This window comes from Rhinoraja longicauda, chromosome 38 (assembly GCF_053455715.1).
Source record: "Rhinoraja longicauda isolate Sanriku21f chromosome 38, sRhiLon1.1, whole genome shotgun sequence".
Taxonomy (NCBI): domain Eukaryota; kingdom Metazoa; phylum Chordata; class Chondrichthyes; order Rajiformes; family Arhynchobatidae; genus Rhinoraja; species Rhinoraja longicauda.
Genome location: NC_135990.1, coordinates 14,377,571 through 14,395,731, shown reverse-complemented (window position 1 = coordinate 14,395,731; position 18,161 = coordinate 14,377,571). Strand labels below are relative to the sequence as shown.

At 48.4% G+C, this 18,161-nt stretch overlaps 1 protein-coding gene across 1 annotated transcript; it reads right to left on the bottom strand.

Moving 5' to 3' along the window:
- Positions 1-422: 422 nt before the first annotated feature.
- LOC144610901 (hydroxylysine kinase-like) lies at positions 423-6,372 on the bottom strand. The gene is made up of 4 exons (XM_078429889.1): positions 5,927-6,372; positions 5,626-5,765; positions 2,678-2,861; positions 423-898 (listed from the first exon to the last, which is right to left on the bottom strand). Exons 1-4 carry the CDS (start codon positions 6,261-6,263, stop codon positions 423-425), a joined length of 1,137 nt encoding a protein of 378 aa, XP_078286015.1. The 5' UTR covers positions 6,264-6,372.
- Between the last annotated feature and the right edge of the window lie 11,789 nt (positions 6,373-18,161).

Below are 18,161 nucleotides of genomic sequence, written 5' to 3'. Positions count from 1 at the left end.
CCAGAGAGTTGTGAATTTGTGCAATTCTCTGCCACAGAGGGCAATGGAGGCCAAATCACTGGTTGGATTTAAGAGAGAATTAAATAGAGCTCTAGGGGCTAGTGGAATCAAGGGATATGGGGAGAAGGCAGGCAGGGGTTACTGATTGTGGATGATCAGTCATGATCACAATGAATGGCCGTGCTGGCTTGAAGGGCCGAATGGTCTCCTCCTGCACCTATTTTCTATGTTTCTACGTTTCTAAACTAAATTAAACTAAACCTAGCCAAACCAAACTAAACTAAAGGATGCCAGTGAAAATGGCTTAAAATCCATCTGGATATAGTTTCAGATGGTAGTAATATTGTTCGATTGTGTTTTAATCTATCGTTCAAATATGGATGTTGTGGGAGAGGTTGTGGCACTCCGGCACTGAGAACCAATCACAGAGTGAGGTAGGACTTGGCCGTCTCAAACCAAACCTTCTCCACTGCTTCTTTTCCTAACTCCCAGAGTTGGTGCAAATTCTTCCAGCCAGTTCTTGATGTGGTCAGTAGGTACTCTTCATTTTCAGGGTAAAGCAGAATATTATATGCCCCTAAAACCAGCGACTGGGAAAACCTGCAAAGAACCAGCAAATACAAGGCATCCCTTTCCTGGAGAGTTAACGGGATCACACTCTCGAAGCCTGCGAGAATATGGCCTCCAACATACAGGGGGGCTTTGCTGTCCAGCGTGAGGTGCATTATACAGATGGCCACATCATGCACACTGTAACCATAGCCCGTGTCGCCAAAGTCCAGGATGCCAGAAATCTCCAGCTGCTGCTGCATGTGACCTGCTGCGTTGGAGCGATCAGCTGATGAATGAAGAGGCTGCACGAGAATGTTGGTGTGACTGAAGTCCCCGTGAATAATGCCTGTTGGATGTACAAATGTTGCAACGTTTTACCATTCATCCCGAAAAGGCAATATGTACTGCTCAATATGTGCCAGGGTTGATCCCCTGGTTGGATTGTAATGATAGAGTGAGGAAATGCGCCAGACTCTAAGGTTATAAAGTATAGGCACAAAATGCTGGAGTAACTCAGTGGGACAGGCAGCATCTCTGAGAGAAGGAATGGGTGACGTTTTAGGTCAAGACCCTTCTTCAGACTGACGATGGTGGTGTACATCGTTGCTACTGCTCATGGTTCACAGTGCCTCTTGGATGTTCAGTTTTGAGCTGCCGGAACTGTTCAATGCCTAACCCATCGAGGGTGGTCTCAGTGTGAAGGCAGGACTGTCACCACAGGGACGGGGCAATTGTCACTTTTATCAATGGTATCATGGACGAATGCATCTGCCAGAGGTAGATTAGTGAGAATGAGATCATCCATCGATAGTTTGGTTCTCTCACCACTTACCTCGCCAACAGTCAGTCTGTCCTTTCTTCTTTTTTTAATTTTTAGTATGTGTTTAAAAGTATGTTTTAGTGTTCCTTGGTCTGTTTTATGTGGGGGGTGGAAGGGGGGGTTGGGAGAAACTTTTTTTTCAATCTCTTACCTCGACGGAGATGCGATTTTTTCAGTATCGTATCTCCGTCCCACTGCGGCCTAACATCGTGGAGTTGGGGGCCTTTCCTGGAGACAGAAGGGCGCTCCAAGCCGCAGGAGTCTGCGTGACTTTGACATCGTGGAGCTTGACATCCCTTTCCTGGGGAGATAAGCTCCAACCGCTCAGCCTGTGGACTTTAACCGTGAGGCTTGCGGTCTCTAGTAAGAAGAGGCCCAACTCGGGAGCTCCATGCCGCAGAAAGAGTTTCAATCGCCCCGACACGGGAGGATCGATCACCCCGACGGGGGCTTCGACCGTCGGATGCGGGGGCTTTGATCGCCCCGACTGTGGATGGTTTGACTGCCCCGACCACGGGAAAACATAGGAAGAAGTTTCAACTTTACTGCCTTCCATCACAGTGAGGAATGTGGATCCCACTGTGATGGATGTTTATATTAACTTTTATGTGGTTATGTGTCTTGTTGCTTTTCACTTAGTATGGCTGTATGGTAACTCAAATTTCACTGTCCTTGAATTGGTACATGTGACAATAAACGGACCTTGAGACCTTGAAACCTTGAGACTTAATCTGGCAGCAATGCGGTTCAGGATTCAACCAGCTCAGTCAATGATGATGCTGTCAAGCCACTCTTAGTCATGGACATTGAGGTCCTCACCCAGAATACATTCTGTGCCCTTGTTACTTTCTGTTCTTCTCCAAGTGTTGTTCAACTTGGAGGAGCACTGATTCATCAGTTGAGAGAGGACAGTAAGTGGGGAGTTAGACGGCTCCATTCTCTAGATCACTTGTTTGGCAATTTAACTACTGTGCCACCACCATACCCCATCTGTGATTAAAATACACATCAATCAATAAGCAAGATCCAACTGCGGAAAGTTCCCTTTGCCTTCTTATATCTTGATGTGGGATCTGTTATGATAGAAAATAATAGTAATGGTATTGGTTGTTGGTTGAAATGGGTGGGAACAGACCAGCTAGCTCTATAAGCACCACAGCCAATATTCCATTCCATTGTGCACCATGTGTCAGAAGGTGAAGCGGGTGTACTGTGGCCCACTAATACTTCCCATTGTTCACAACTCTCCATCTTATCGGAAATTTCATTTTGTTGCCCTCATGATCAAGAAAGATAGGCACTTACTTTTCTGAAAGTTGTTGATATTTGGAAGTATCTTCTTCATAAATTGCTGAATAACGTCATCCACAATTTGGCGATCATGGGTGTTCTTCACTGCGAACAGGTACTTTTCCAGAAGGTGAGTGTTTGAAAGGTTCCAGATGAAAGAATCTTGTTGCAGACTCTTTATGTTGGGGTGATTGAATTCCTAATAATTGGACAAGTCAGTTACACTCAACCATCACCAGTGCAGTTATGAGGTAACTTCATGACAATTGTCAAGTAATTCTGTCTTTCTATTAAAATGTAACACCAACGAATCCACGGCCAGATACGGACAAAGTTAGGCATGTTTAGAGGATAGATCATTAAAGTTGGATCAAAATGAACAGATCAATGCACTTTAGATAATAGGAAATGTTAGATGAACTCACTCTACACAACCAGAAGTTCAATACAAATGTTCACAACTCAATGTAGAAAGCCACCTACCACTGGCTAGTGTTTTCTCCCAAAGGCGCAACATTCATTAGGTTTCTACATCCACTATGGCATCCTCTTATGGACTATAAAAGTTATACAATGAAATCAGAATCAGAATAACCTTTATTGTCATCCAAAAAAACAAGTCTTTTGGACGAAATTCCATTACCCACAGTCCAACAATAAGAGCAATACAAATAAGCAATAACACACACAATCACAAGCCAACACAAAACAAAAAATAAGAAATATCCATTACAGTGAGTCTCCTCCAGTCACCTCCTCACTGTGATGGTAGCCAAAATGTATTTTCTCTTCCCCTGCCGTCTTCTCCCGTGGTCAGGCTGTTGAAGTTGCCACGTTCCAGGCTGCGCCGGACGGTGAAAGGTCCACAGCGGGCCGACCCAAGCCCCGCGATTAGGGGAGGGCGAAGACGCTGCCATTGCACGTCGGGGCGGTCGTGGCTCCCGACGTTGAAGCCCCCGCCGGGCAGAAAAAAATCCCACGGCCTATTGCAGGCCGCGCCGGACGGTGAAAGGTCCACGGTGGGCCGACCCAAGCCCCGCGATTCGAGGCGGGCGAAGACGCTGCCGCTGCTGGAGCTCCCGATGTTGGCCCCCACCCAGGGCAGGGCCTGCGAGCTTCCGGTATCCACGCGGCCCGCCTCCGAAACTTCCGAAGGCGAGTCGCAGCCGCACTCGCAGCGCCACCACAGCCTCCGAAGGGAGCCAGCTCCGCAGATGGTAAGTCCGGTCCGCGGGCTCTGCGAACCAGAGCCACGTGGTCCCAGGTGGAGGCCGCCAGCTCCAGGTGTTTGGCCGATGTAGCCGCAGCGGGAACGGAGACACCACCAAGAAAATAAAGGTCGGGTCTCCGAGCGGAAGAGACAATTTTACAGTTCCCCCTCACATAGTACACAACCACAAAAAACACTACATCACATCTAAACACTACAATTAAGACAAAAAAACAACAAAAAACCCAAAAGACCAACGGACTGCAGGTGAGCCACAGCTGCTGCGCAGTGCCGCCATTTTGCAGTAGGAAATGTGTAGGAAGGAACTGCAGATGCAGGTTTACATTGAAGACAGACACAAAATGCTGGAGTAACTCAGCAGCACAGGCAGCATCTCTGGAGAAAAGGAATGGGTGACATTTCGGGTTGAGAAGTCTGAAGAAGGGTCTCGACCTGAAACATCACCCATTCCTTCTCTCCAGAGATGCTGTGTCTACACAATGAAATGTTCTGGCTGGTACCAAAGCAATATGGGATTAATTGAACAATTTCCATCTATCTTTCAAACAAAATATAGGAAAAAATTAAAATGTTCAAAACTCTATCAATTTCAATTATTAAATTGTAGCGCAGCGGTAGAGTTGCTGCTTTACAGCGAATGCAGCGCCGGAGACTCAGGTTCGATCCTGACTACGGGTGCTGCACTGTAAGGAGTTTGTACGTTCTCCCAGTGACCTGCGTGGGTTTACTCCGAGATCTTCGGTTTCCTCCCACACTCCAAAGACGTACAGGTATGTAGGTTAATTGGCTGGGTAAAATGTAAAAAATAAAAAAATAAAAAAATTGTCTCTAGTGGGTGTAGGATAATGTTAATGTACGGGGATCACTAGGCGGCACGGACTTGGAGGGCCGAAAAGGCCTGTTTCCGGCTGTATATATATGATATGATATGATATGATATGATAAACAAAGACTGTCTGACACAAGGTCCTTGACCTGAAATGTTAACTCTGTTTCCTTTTCTGGAGATACTGTCTGGCCTGCTGAGCTTTCCAGCATTTCCTGTTTTATATCTCATTGCTAAATATCTGCAATACCCAAATACCCTAAATATTCCCCGCCCCGTCTCTCCTCAGTGCCCCTCCTGGACTCCCAACTATTTCTCCCCCCTTCCTCACCCCCTATTACTTTCCATCCTCTAGCTTCACAATCTGCAACTCTTCAACCCTGTCTCACACCTGCTTTTATCTCTGGCCTTTGTTCCAACCATCTGCCTATCAAAACCCCCCTCGCCTGTGTCCACCTATGGCTTGTCACACTGGGTCCCCTCTCTCCCCTTTTCCAGCTTTCTTCTCCCCCCCCCATAATGTCTAAAGAAGGGTCTCAATCCGAAATGTCAGCTTTCCATCTTCTCTAAAGATGCTGCCTGATCTGTTGAGCAACACCAGCACTTTGTGACCTTTTGTGTAAATAAAAAGGAAGCCTTTTAAAAAAAAACTGCTTGAAAATGTACTGATTGTTTCAAGGTGCAAAGTAGCTCTGATCTGTTAAAGAAGGGTCTCGCCCCGAAACGTCACCCATTCCTTCTCTCCAGAGATGCTGCCTGATGCTCTGAGTTACTCCAGCATTTTGTGTCTGCCTTCGATGTTACCGCAGGATGGAGCTCTAATTTGAACTACACAAGCAAACTGGTTTCAGACCCGGGCACACGGCTTATTCAGAAAATGGCTGGAAGTAGAATAAATGTACTTACTATCAGAACTTTGTTAATCTGAGCAAGCGTTCGGCCAATTTTGTACAAGATCTGTGGGTCTGCAGGGATCTTCAGTAGTTGAGTTCCTGGCAGGTAGGTCAACAAGCGGACCATGTAGTTCTTATATTCTTGACCACAACCTTCAAAATAGAGAACACAGATTTCTTGTAATGTACTCTGCCTTATCCTTCCAAAGCTGAAAAGATGTTTCTGATTAGTTTTAGTATTTTCAGAGAATTATGAAAATGTGGACAATTATCAAACATCAGAAAATTGATAGAAGCCAATGAATGAAACTCACTGATTGTCTCCAGGGACATAATCTTGCCATCAATGGTTGGGATTGGTACGGCTGTAAGAAAACCTTTCTGGTTCAGGAACATCATGATTCGCGTTTGTGCTTCCACCAAATCAGCGTTTTGGCTGTCGGCAGTGTTCAGCACCTTGAGGATGTAGCCCTCTCCGTGATCTCCACCTTCCTGGGTCTCCCATACAATGATGTGGAAGTTCTGGTCCATGTAACTGGGCAGTGGATGGACTTTTGAAACCTTCAGACCGTACAACCGTCCGACCAACACCACCACCTGGGCCTCACTCAGTGAGGGTCTGATTACAGCAACTTTCTCTGAGTCAGCCATCTGAAAGACAGGAGAAGAATGAAACACATTAAATGTCACACCCCGTGGAAACTGCGGTCTGACAAAGGTTAGGATAGCTGTCCAGCACAACAACCTTTAGGTATTAAAGGTAGACATAAGATGCTGGAGTAACTCAGCAGGTCAGGCAGCATCTGGAGAGAAGGATAGAGGGACGTTTCGGGTCGAGACCCTTCTTTAACAGATCAGAGCTACTTTGCACCTTGAAACAATCAGTACAGAGAACTGGGAAGGGGGAGGGGATAGAGAGGGAAAGCAGTGACTATCTGAAGTTAGAGAAGTCAATGTTGATACCGCTGGGGTGTAAAATACCCAAGCAAAATATGAGGTGCTGTTCCACCAATTTGCGCTGGGCCTCACTGGCAATGGAGGAGGCCCAGGACAGAAATGTCAGATTGGGAATGGGAGGGGGAGTTGAAGTGCCGAGCCACCGGGAAATCAGGTTGGTTTAGATGGACTGAGCGGAGGTGTTCACTCGAACGATCGCCGAGACTGCGCTTGGTCTCGCCGATGTAGAGGAGTTGACACCTGGAACAGCGAATACAGTAGGTCTAGGTGAACCTCTGCCTCACCTAGAAAGTGTTTGGGTCCTTGGATGGAGTCGAGGGGGGAGGTAAAGGGACAGGTGTTGCATCTCCTGCAGCTGCAGGGGAAAGTACCTGGGGAGGGGTGGTTTGGGTGGGAAGGGACGAGTGGTCCAAGGAATGTTAGAGTGAACGGTCTCTGTGGAAAGCAGAAAGGGGTGGAGATGGGAAGATGGGACCAGTGTTGGGAACCCGTTGGAGGTGGCGGAAATGTTGGAGGATAATATGTTGTATGCGACGGCTGATGGGGTGGAAGGTGAGGCCAAGGGGGATTCTGTCCTTGTTACGAATAGGGGGAGGGAGAGCAAGAGCGGAGCTGCGGGATATTGAGGAGACCCTAGTGAGAACCTCATCTATAATGGAAGAGGGGAACCACTGTTTCCTAAAGAATGAGGACATCTCTGATGCCCTAGTGTGAAACACCTCATCCTGGGCGCAGATGCGGAGTAGACGGAGGAATTGGGAGTGGAGGACAGAGTTTTTACAGGAAACAGGGTGGGAAGAAGTGTAGTCAAGATAGCTGTGGGAGTCAGTAGGTTTGTAGTAGATGTTGGTCACAAGTCTGTCTCCTGTGATGGAGATGGTGAGATCCAGAAACGTTAGGGAGATGTCGGAGATGGTCCAAGTAAATTTAAGAGCAGGATGGAAATTAGTGGTGAAATTGATGGTCAGTGAGTTCTGCATGGGTCCACGAGGTAGCACCAATGCAGTCGTCAATGTAGCAGAGGTATAGTTCGGGGATAGGGGCAGTGTACGTCTGGACATGAACAGGCAGAAACAATGGGTCTGCCAGGACAGTTCTGTTTGTGGACTTTGGGAAGAAGTTAAAATTGGGCCGTGTGGGGCTGGGGAACAATAAGGTTGGAGGCTTTCGAGGGCATAGGGCCGGAAGTGACGAGATCGGTAATGGTGTTTGATCTTAAGGCCTGGTGCATGTCTGTGGGGTCATGGTCCAAGGATAAGTAGGAGGAGGTATCTGAGAGTTGTTGCCTGGCTTCAGTCCGGTAGAGGTCAGCGCGCCAGACTACCACGGCACCTCCCTTAACGGTGGGTTTGATAACCAAGTCGGCGTTGTTGCAGAGTGAGCGGAGTGCTGTACGTTCAGGAGGGGAGAGGTTAGAGTAAGTCAGGGGAGTGGAAAATTTGAGGCGGTTGGTATCCCGACGGCAGTTGGAAATGAAAAGGTCTAATGAAGGTAGATGGCCAACCGGGGAAGTCCAAGAGGAGGGGGTCCGTTGGAGACGAAAGAAGGGGTCATCACTGGGTGGTGAGGACTTCTTCCTACGGAAAAAGGCCCGGAGGCGGAGGCGACGGAAGAAGAGCTCTACATAGTGGCGGACACGGAACTCGTTGAGGTGGGGGTGGCAAGGACCAAAGGTGAAGCCTCTGCTGTGTGGTATCGGAGAGGATCATTGAACGGTCTGCAAACATTAACTAAAAACTGAACATATCGGAACTAACAAAACAAAACAAAAAAGATGGAATTCAACTAACAACTTTCACACAGAACACAGTGAACACACTGCTGAGAAAACAGACTTCCTTATCTGTGTGGGATGTGTCAAGTGCTTGCATGTCATAAAGGGATTTTCACAGTTCTGTTTGGATTCTTGTTGACTGTGGCCTTGAGTTTGTGGGCTGTTCTTTGTCACTGTGTTCAACTGACTTATTTAATTCAATTCTCTGCAAACTCCTACAATTTGTAACTTGCAGATCGATCTGCCCCATCTGTCCCCCTAGCTGAACATGAAGCACGGGCACCTCTTCAAATGTGTACACGTCAATCCGCAGTACAACTAACAGTGTTTATAATCCAAGTCCTATAATAAATCAGAATTTGGAATTTGCGGTTTGGAAATTGTTGGAGTTCTAACTACTCTGGCATTATTAATCTTTTACATTTTCACAGGCTCAGTCACAGTCATAGCATGGAAAGAGACCCTTCAGCCCAATTCATCTTTGCTGACCAAGGTATCTTTTGCTAGTCCCATTGTTGTCATCATGCAACTGGACTCTGACAATTTGCATTCTTTCCCCAGACACCCTTTATTTACTTGTGTACAAGGTAAGCAGCACACTCCAGTTTCCGCACTGCTCCAAAATTCTGCATGGAAACGTCTACCTTTATACAGATATTGACCAATTGAAATTTTGCCCACTTTCTAATTCCTTATCACCAATCACAATACTATGGCGAGTCCGGAAACTTGTTGGTTGTAGAAGAAGTTTATTGCAGCCGCAATATTCGAATACAGAGTTAAACAACAAGGTAAAGGACAACCATCAAAAACTTACTGTCTTCTTCGAAGACTTCGCCGAACTAACTATTTCGGGCGCCAAACGCGCACATGACATCGCTGGCCAATCAGCGATGTCGCTCCCTGGACCAATCCCCATGGTCGCGTTCACACGTGACCTCGCTGGCCAATCCGAGGGTTCGACGACCTGGACCATTCTCTATGGTCGCTACATGACCCCCCCCAGAACCCGAGGTGCGGAACCTAGCAGGGAGCCGGATTTCGCGACCATAACGAGTACGAAGAGGGACAGCCTGAACCACAGGAGCCGGGGGTTCCGGACTTGGCGGAACAGCCGGAACGGGAGGTCCTGGAGGAACTACCGGAACGGGGGGTCCTGGAGGAACTGCCGGAACAGGGGGTCCTGGAGGAACTGTCGGAACGGGGGGTCCTGGACTGAGCGGAACTAACGGAGGTCGGCCTCTCCTAGGGGTTTGACTGACCAGGACTGGTTGATCCGGATCCAAATGTGCAGGTTTGAGCCGGGACACCGAGACGAGCTCACTCTTGCCGCACATGTCTAAGGTGAAGGTAGCCGTTCCCTTACGCAAAACCCGGAACGGCCCTTGACAGACCCTCTGCAACGGGGCGCGATGGGAATCTTTTCGCAGAAAAACGAACTCACAGTCCTTCAGGGAAGGCGGTTCATGTACCATGGGACACCCATGACGTGAAGTCGGAACTGGAGCCAGGGAGCCCACCCGTTCCCGGAGAGATGCTAACACTGATGGGACTGTAGGCAGCTGGTCTGAAGGGTCCGGAAACAGATCTCCGGGTACTCGAAGTGTCGAGCCATATACTAGTTCTGCTGACGACGCACCGAGATCTAGCTTAGGAGCAGTCCGGATGCCCAAAAGAACCCAAGGGAGCTGGTCTACCCAGTCCGGGCCTTCAAGCCTTGCACTGAGGGACGCCTTAAGTTGGCGGTGGAACCTTTCTACGAGTCCATTTGCCTGGGGGTGATATGCAGTCGTGGGTTGTAACTTGGACCCGTACAGTTCTGCGAGCGCGGCCCAGAGGGACGAAGTGAATTGTGGGCCTCTGTCAGGGGTAATAACTGCCGGGACCCCGAAACGAGCTACCCAATGAAGGGCCAAAGTCCTAGCACAAGACGCTGACGAAATATCAGACAATGGGAAAGCCTCTGGCCACCGGGTGAACCGATCCACCACCGTGAGGAGGTGGGTGTAGCCCCGGGAGGAAGGCAAAGGACCGACCAAATCCACGTGGATGTGGAAAAAACGAACAGCCGGGACCTCGAAATCCTGTACGGGGGGCTGGACATGGCGCTGGACTTTAGCGGTCTGACAGGGAACGCAGGCACGCGCCCAACCCGCTACCTGTTTCCGTAGGCCATGCCAGACAAACCGAGCTGCTACCAAAGCAGAGGTGGAGCGGATGGACGGGTGCGCCAGCCCATGAATGGCATCGAAAACCCGGCGCTGAAGGGAGGGCGGTACTACCGGCCTGGGACGGGGAAGAGAAACATCGCACCAGACTTTTGTGCCTTCTGACCCACAAGCTACCTGGGCCAACTTCAATCCCGAAGTGGTGGACTGGTATGCCGAAGCGGTATCCGCTAGAAGCTGTGCCTCCGCAAGCTCTTGGGGATCCACGAAATAGGGGGAAAAGCAGGTCTAGACAGGGCGTCAGCAACGGCATTAAGCTTACCCGCGACATGACGGACATCGGTGGTGAATTCGGAGATAGCAGTCAGGTGCCGCTGCTGGCGGGCCGACCATGGGTCAGACAATTTGACAAAAGCAAATGTTAATGGTTTATGGTCCGTAAAGGCCACAAATGGGCGGCCCTCAAGGAAGTACCTGAAATGACGAACAGCTAAATAGAGGGCCAAAAGCTCTCGGTCAAATGCGCTATACTTCAGCTCAGCCAAATTTAGTTGCCGGCTGAAAAACGCCAAAGGCTGCCAACGGCCACCGACCTGCTGCTCCAGAACCCCGCCCACCGCCACGTCAGAGGCGTCAACCGTCAGGGCCGTGGGGGCGGAGGGGCTCGGGTGGACCAACATGGTGGCGTCTGCCAAAGCTGCCTTAGCTGCTGTAAAAGCCGACTCAGCGGTCGGGGACCATATCAACTCTACCGGATTCCCTGCAAGGCATTGGAAAAGCGGGCGCATGACTCGCGCAGCTGCCGGGATGAACCTATGGTAGAAATTAACCATGCCTACGAACTCCTGTAGCCCTTTTACTGTGGTGGGCCTAGGAAATGCCCGGATAGCCTCCACCTTTTCGGGCAAAGGGGAGGCGCCGGCAGGGGTAATTCTGTGCCCTAGAAAATCAAGAGCAGGAAGGCCGAATTGACATTTGGAGGGTTGGATTATGAGCCCGTGGTCTTGGAGCCGCTGGAAAACGGTCCGCAAGTGGGCCTGGTGTTCCTGTACTGAGGTGCTGGCAACCAGGATGTCGTCTAAATAAATAAACAAAAAGGGTAAATCCCGGCCCATGCGGTCCATCAGTCGTTGGAAAGCCTGTGCCGCGTTCTTTAAACCGAAAGGCATACGCAACCATTCAAACAACCCGAACGGAGTAATCGTTGCAGTTTTCTGTATGTCCTCCGGTCGCACCGGGATCTGGTGGTATCCTCGCACCAAATCGATTTTGGAGAACACCACCGCTCCTTCCAGCCCAGATGAAAAGTCCTGTAGGTGCGGTATGGGGTAGCGATCAGCCGTGGTGACAGCATTGAGACGCCAATAATCGCCTCATGGTCTCCACCCCCCAGATGCCTTGGAGACCATATGTAACGGCGAGGCCCACGGGCTGTCAGACTGACGAACATTTCCCATTTCCTCCATCTTCCTGAACTCTGCCCGTGCCACCACCAGTTTGTCTGGCGGTAGCCTCCTGGCCCGAGCGAAAACAGGAGGGCCTTCGGTGCGGATGTGATGGACCACGCCGTGCTTGGCCGAAGACGTGTCGAAACGTTGAATGAGCAGCTCTGGAAACTCCACCAGAATCTCAGCATACGAGTCGGGGGCCGCGACGACGGCCTGGACAGTAGGGCTGGGCGAGGAGGCGATTGTCGGAGCGACGTGCTCATCTTCGGCAGAGGGTCGGAGGTCGTTACCGCGGACATCAGGGACCAGTGAAAAAGCCCAGAGAAAATCTGCTCCCAAGATCGCTTGTTTGACGTCGGCTATGATGAATGGCCATTCGTACGTGCGGAGGCCTAACACAAGGGACATCTTCCGTATACCGAAAGTGCGAATTGGGCTGCCATTAACCGCGATGAGGGTGGGACCTGTCTTACCCGATCTGGTTTCGAGGTCGGTCGGCGGCACTATACTGACGATGGCTCCCGTGTCCACCAAAAATTCTGTGTCCGTGAATCGATCATGGACATAGAGGCGCCGGTTCTGGCCAATCGTAACTGCCCCTATGTACGATCGGCCGAGGCATTTCCCGCGAAGGTACAAGGTGAGCGGCAGTTGCGGGATTCGCTACCCCATCGTAGGTGATAATAGCACCAGCCGCGCTTGTGCGGATCTTTTTGGCGGGCTTTCGGAGAATTGGCGGGAGACGTGGCGCCATCTTGCCGTCGCTGTGGCGTGGTCACTGATGTCGAGACCTTGTTGATCGAACCGCTTGCCTGGTCCTTTGCCTTGTTTTTAGCCGCTATGAGCGCGTCCGCTTTCGCTGCATATGCTTCGGGGTCCTTAAAAGAACAATCCGTGAGCAGCAGTCGGACATCCTCAGGAAGCTTCTCGCGGAATGCCTGTTCGAACATAGGGCAATCCGTATGCTCACCGGCTAGCATCATCATTTCGGACATGAGGACGGAAGGCAGTCGGTCTCCAAGATCCGGTAGGTGCAGAAGTCTTGCCGCACCACCATGCTTATTAAACCCGAAGATTCGCAGTAATACTTTCTTCAGGGCCTCGTACTTGCTTTCCGCAGGTGGATTAACGATGAACCGCATCACGCGCGTGGTCGTCTCCGATGATAGAGCGCTGACGAGGTAGTAATACCTCGTGGAGTCGTCCGATATCTTCTTTATATGAAATTGAGCTTCGGTGTGTATAAACCAAGATTGCGGTGCGTGCGTCCAAAACCACGGAAGGTGAACGCTTACCGCGCTTGACTCTGGTGTGCCCGGCGCGGCCATCGCCGACGAGGCGTCGGGTCCCTGCATAGTCGGTGATCGTCCAGATCACGTCGGGGTCACCAATATGGCGAGTCCGGAAACTTGTTGGTTGTAGAAGAAGTTTATTGCAGCCGCAATATTCGAATACAGAGTTAAACAACAAGGTAAAGGACAAACTTACTGTCTTCTTCGAAGACTTCGCCGAACTAACTATTTCGGGCGCCAAACGCGCACATGACATCGCTGGCCAATCAGCGATGTCGCTCCCTGGACCAATCCCCATGGTCGCGTTCACACGTGACCTCGCTGGCCAATCCGAGGGTTCGACGACCTGGACCATTCTCTATGGTCGCTACAATACGTTCTTAAAAGCACTAATATCTAAAAAAAACTACATGCTATTCAATCCTCTATTTGTATTTAATCTTAGTAAAGAGAACTCTCTAGGACTTGTCATGTATTGTTATAGCTGGCTGCACATCAAAGGATGACTCTCAAGAACCTTGTGCTGTACGGTTCAACGTATGTTCAATATCATCATATCATCATCATATATATACAGCCGGAAACAGGCCTTTTCGGCCCACCAAGTCCGCGCCGCCCAGCGATCCCCGTACATTAACACTATCCTACACCCACTAGGGACAATTTTTACATTTACCCAGCCAATTAACCTACATACCTGTACGTCTTTGGAGTGTGGGAGGAAATCGATGATCTCGGAGAAAACCCACGCAGGTCACGGGGAGAACGTACAAACTCCTTACAGTGCAGCACCCGTAGTCAGGATCGAACCTGAGTCTCCGGCGCTGCATTCGCTGTAAAGCAGCAACTCTACCGCTGTGCCACCGTGCCGTGTTTAAAGTGAAGCATCCCCACATCAACCAAAACTCCAAATTTCAAAATCAGCTTGTCAAAAAACAGTCCATTGTAAACTATAGCTAGGTGAGAACGGAAACCTGGTACGACTTGGGTGGGGGGGAGGGAGGGAGAGAGAGGGAGTGAATTTAGAGGAATCAATATTCATACTACTGTGCTGTAAGCTGCCAACGCGAAATATGAGATGCTGTTCCTCCAATTTGCGTTTAGCCTCACTCTGAAATGGAATCCAAGGACAGAAAGGTTTGTGTGGGAATGGGGAGGAGAATTAAAGTAAGCAGGAGAATTAAAGTATTTGGCAACTGGGAGATCAGGTTGGGTGAGGCTAAATGTAAATTAGAGGAACATCATCTCATATTTCGCTCTGTTCCCTTCTACCCATATCCCTCCCCCACAACTTTACATTCTACTCCTCTAAAGAGGTTACCTTACGATGGATTCCAGTGGTCTGTAGCACAGAATGTTTAATCTTCACTGTCAGACAGGTGTAGAAATCTGCAGTCCTACTCTGAGCACGAATCCCCATGCACTCAAAACCTGTAAATACTCAAAAACTGTGAATACCACCGTACAGCAAATATATTCCGCACCCTGTCACATCATACGTGAAAAATGCTGTCTGATCCGAATGCTTCAAGCATGTCTGGTTTTTTAATGATAGATCGTAAATACCAGCATTTTATTTTCAAAACATGAAGGTACTGTTGCCTAGAAATGTATTTTTTGGTTGGGATTGTTAAATTAGCTATTTAGACCTATCTGAGCGTTGTTCTCTACTTCAACTGAGGTTGGTACTGTGAATGCGGAGGAATTTCTGGGCAAGCATTTTATTTTTACAGAGCAGCCCTCTGAACAGAACCTAGCTAAGGAATCTGGGAGTCATAAATTCAATCTTTGGTAGAATTGTCGATTTTATTTTTCTGGAAAGAGCACAGCACCAGCAAAACAGGTACTAACTCCTGGGATGAAATAGACTGTTCAACACCAGAACAAATTCAGGGAGTTATTTTGTCCGCCAGCAACAGTCAGATACGTCCAATTTAAAGAACAGATTTCTCCAACATATTCAGTTGCCACACAGTGTGCTTGATCAGGGAGTATTCGATAGAGAAGTAATGCAGAAAAAAAGGGTGTGGAGAATTGCCAAAGTTGTACAAACACGTCCCATGAGTAATTTAATTTAGTGTTACAAAGCCAAACGTTTAAGTGAAGAAAATAACCAAACGTTTAAGTGAAGAATTCTTTCCTTGGCCATCACCCCAACATAAAAAACTGACAAAGGGAAGAAGGAAGGGGTGGAAGATAAATGTACAGAGGAGGGGAAAGGAACAGTGGTGGGGGGTGGGAGAAATATATCTGCACTTTCAGGTTTTGTAACTGAAAGAATTAGAATACATAAATTTCAATTTTTCCCCTCCCTCCATCCCCTTCCATCCCTCCCTCCAGTTTTACATTCCACTCCTTTAAAGAGGGTGGTGTTGCCTTACCATGGATTCCAGTGGGCTGTAACACAGAATGTGTCATCTTCACAGTCAGAGAGGTGTCTGCAGTCCTATTCTGAGAGCAAAACCTCTTATCCATGTAGTTAGCGCAGAATGGAAAGCCAGCAAGATTGCATTCACTATCGATCTGCTGTGGCAGAAGGAAAATTTAAGAAAATTTAATCAATACTGTGCCAGGAGTTGATTTTGCATCGCAACCAATCTCTCGAAGCACTTCATCACAATGGGTGTGTAGGAAGGAACTGCAGATGCTGGTTTACACTGAAGATAGACACAAAATAACTCAGTGGGACAGGCAGCATCTCTGGATAGAAGGAATGGGTGATGTTTTGGGTCGAGACCCTTCTTCACAATGGTGTGAGTACCAGTGTTCAGCAGTTGTTGAGTCGTGTCACCTTGCTCTTCTTGGGAACCAGCATGCTAAATGTCTTTTTAAAGGAGGCAGGGATGTCCGATATGGCTGGTTGTTGGTAGAGTTTCTGCATTGCCAGCAAGATTCCTTCATCCAGTAGTTTTATTGCACCCAGCCCTCCACGGAGGCAGTTGTTGTCAACCACCTCAATTAACAATTGAACATGGATCCTGTACGCATCTGCAGAGAGACATCACTCCATTTATCCTGGCTATACAATTTCCAAACTTTTTATCATTTTGTCATGCTCATGAATTGTTATTGTCAAGAAATCTTGTGCCCTGGAGTTTAAATAACTTGTTTCTATTATGCACTGTATCATTCCCTCCATTCAGCTGCCTCTTTCAAAGCTTTTCTGACAATATTTTCTGCACAGGTGCCTCTGATGTTTTCCTTCTTAAACCGTGGCTTCCCCTCTACCATAGCTAACAGAGTCCTTTTGCAAGCACCACTGTTTCCGCCCTGTATCTCTAAACTAAACTAAACTAAATTCCCAGCTGGTGGACAATACAGCTCACCCCCAACAGACTGGTTCCAAGATGCAGTGCAGAATTTACCACTGGATGCTTTCTCAGACCAATGTGCTACGTTGCACATCCTCTGGGAAATATTTTATGACATTGTCAACTTATGATCTGTGACCTGGATGTGCAGTTTTGGACTCAACGTTGAAAAGACATGTAAACAGATCTACTTCTCCACTGACAACGTGGAAAGCGGAAGCTGGAATTCTAACCGTCGAGGAAGGAGAGAGGACAAAAATCTGAACAATAACCCAGTTAGTATGACATCCGTAAGAATCTAATTTTGACATGGCAACAAGACACTTCATAAAAATCACAGTGATTAGGCAGGAGGAGGCCATTCGGCCACTCAAGCTTGCCAAGCTATTCAATAAGATCATAGCGATCTCCACCTCAACATTTTTCTGCCGTACCTTATGATTCTGATGTAGAGAGCTACTGATGCCACTTTAGAATGCACAGGATACAAACTAGAAGCATAAGTAGGGCATACAGCTCTTCAGCCCTGCTTCACCATTCAACACAATCATGGTTGAACATCCATTTCAGTGCCACATTCCCATGTTTTTCTCTTTGCATTAAGGAATATGTGTAAAGATAGACACAAAGTGTTGGAGCAACTCAGCGGGTCAGGCACCATCTCTGGAGTAAACTGAAGGGTCCCAACCTGAAACGTTACCCATCCTTTTTCTTCAGAGATGCAGCCTGACCTGTTGAGTTATTCCAGCACTTTGTGTCCATCTTTGGCATAAACCAGCATCTGCAGTTCTTTGTTTCCACAAGGAATATGTCCACAACCTTCTTTAATATATTAAATGTCTTCACCTCCAATGCCGTCCCTGGTGGACAATTCCAACATTCAGTGGCACAGCTGGTAGAACTTTAAATCTTTCTGTGAAATCCCCTCCTCTCAATTCTTCCACATTTGAATGAATATGTACCTAACCAACTTGTTGTCTCCTCCTGTGCCAGCCTTGCTGTCCCAAGAATCTGTCCGATGAACCTTTGTTGCTCTCTGTTTATGAAAAGAAAATCATCCCTCATGTAAGAAGGCCAAAACTGCTCACAAACCTCCTGATGGAGTCTCACCAAAGTCCTGTCCAGCTGCAGCAAGACATGCTTGCATTTGTACTCAGATCCCTGTCATTTGCTTTTCTATCTGCTTGATACACTTAAACTTGAACACTTGGATGGCACGGTGGCGCAGCAGTCGAGTTGTTGCCTTACAGCACCAGAGACTCAGGTTTGATCCTGACTATGGGTGCTGTCTAAACGGAGTTTGTACGTTCTCCCCGTGACCTGCGTGGGTTTTCTCCGAGATCTCCAGTTTCCTCCCACACTCCAAAGACGTACAGGTTTGTCGGTTAATTGTAAATTGTCCCTAGTGCATGTAGGATCGCGTTAGTGTGCGGGGATCACTGGTCGGTGTGGACTCGGTGGCCGAAGGGCCTGTTTCCGTGCTGTATCTCTAAATTAAAACTAAAGCTTGCTTTCAACAACTGGTGCACAAGTACAGCCAGGTTATGATGCATCTTCACGTCTTCACGTTTCCATTTAGATAATAACCTGGCTTTTAGG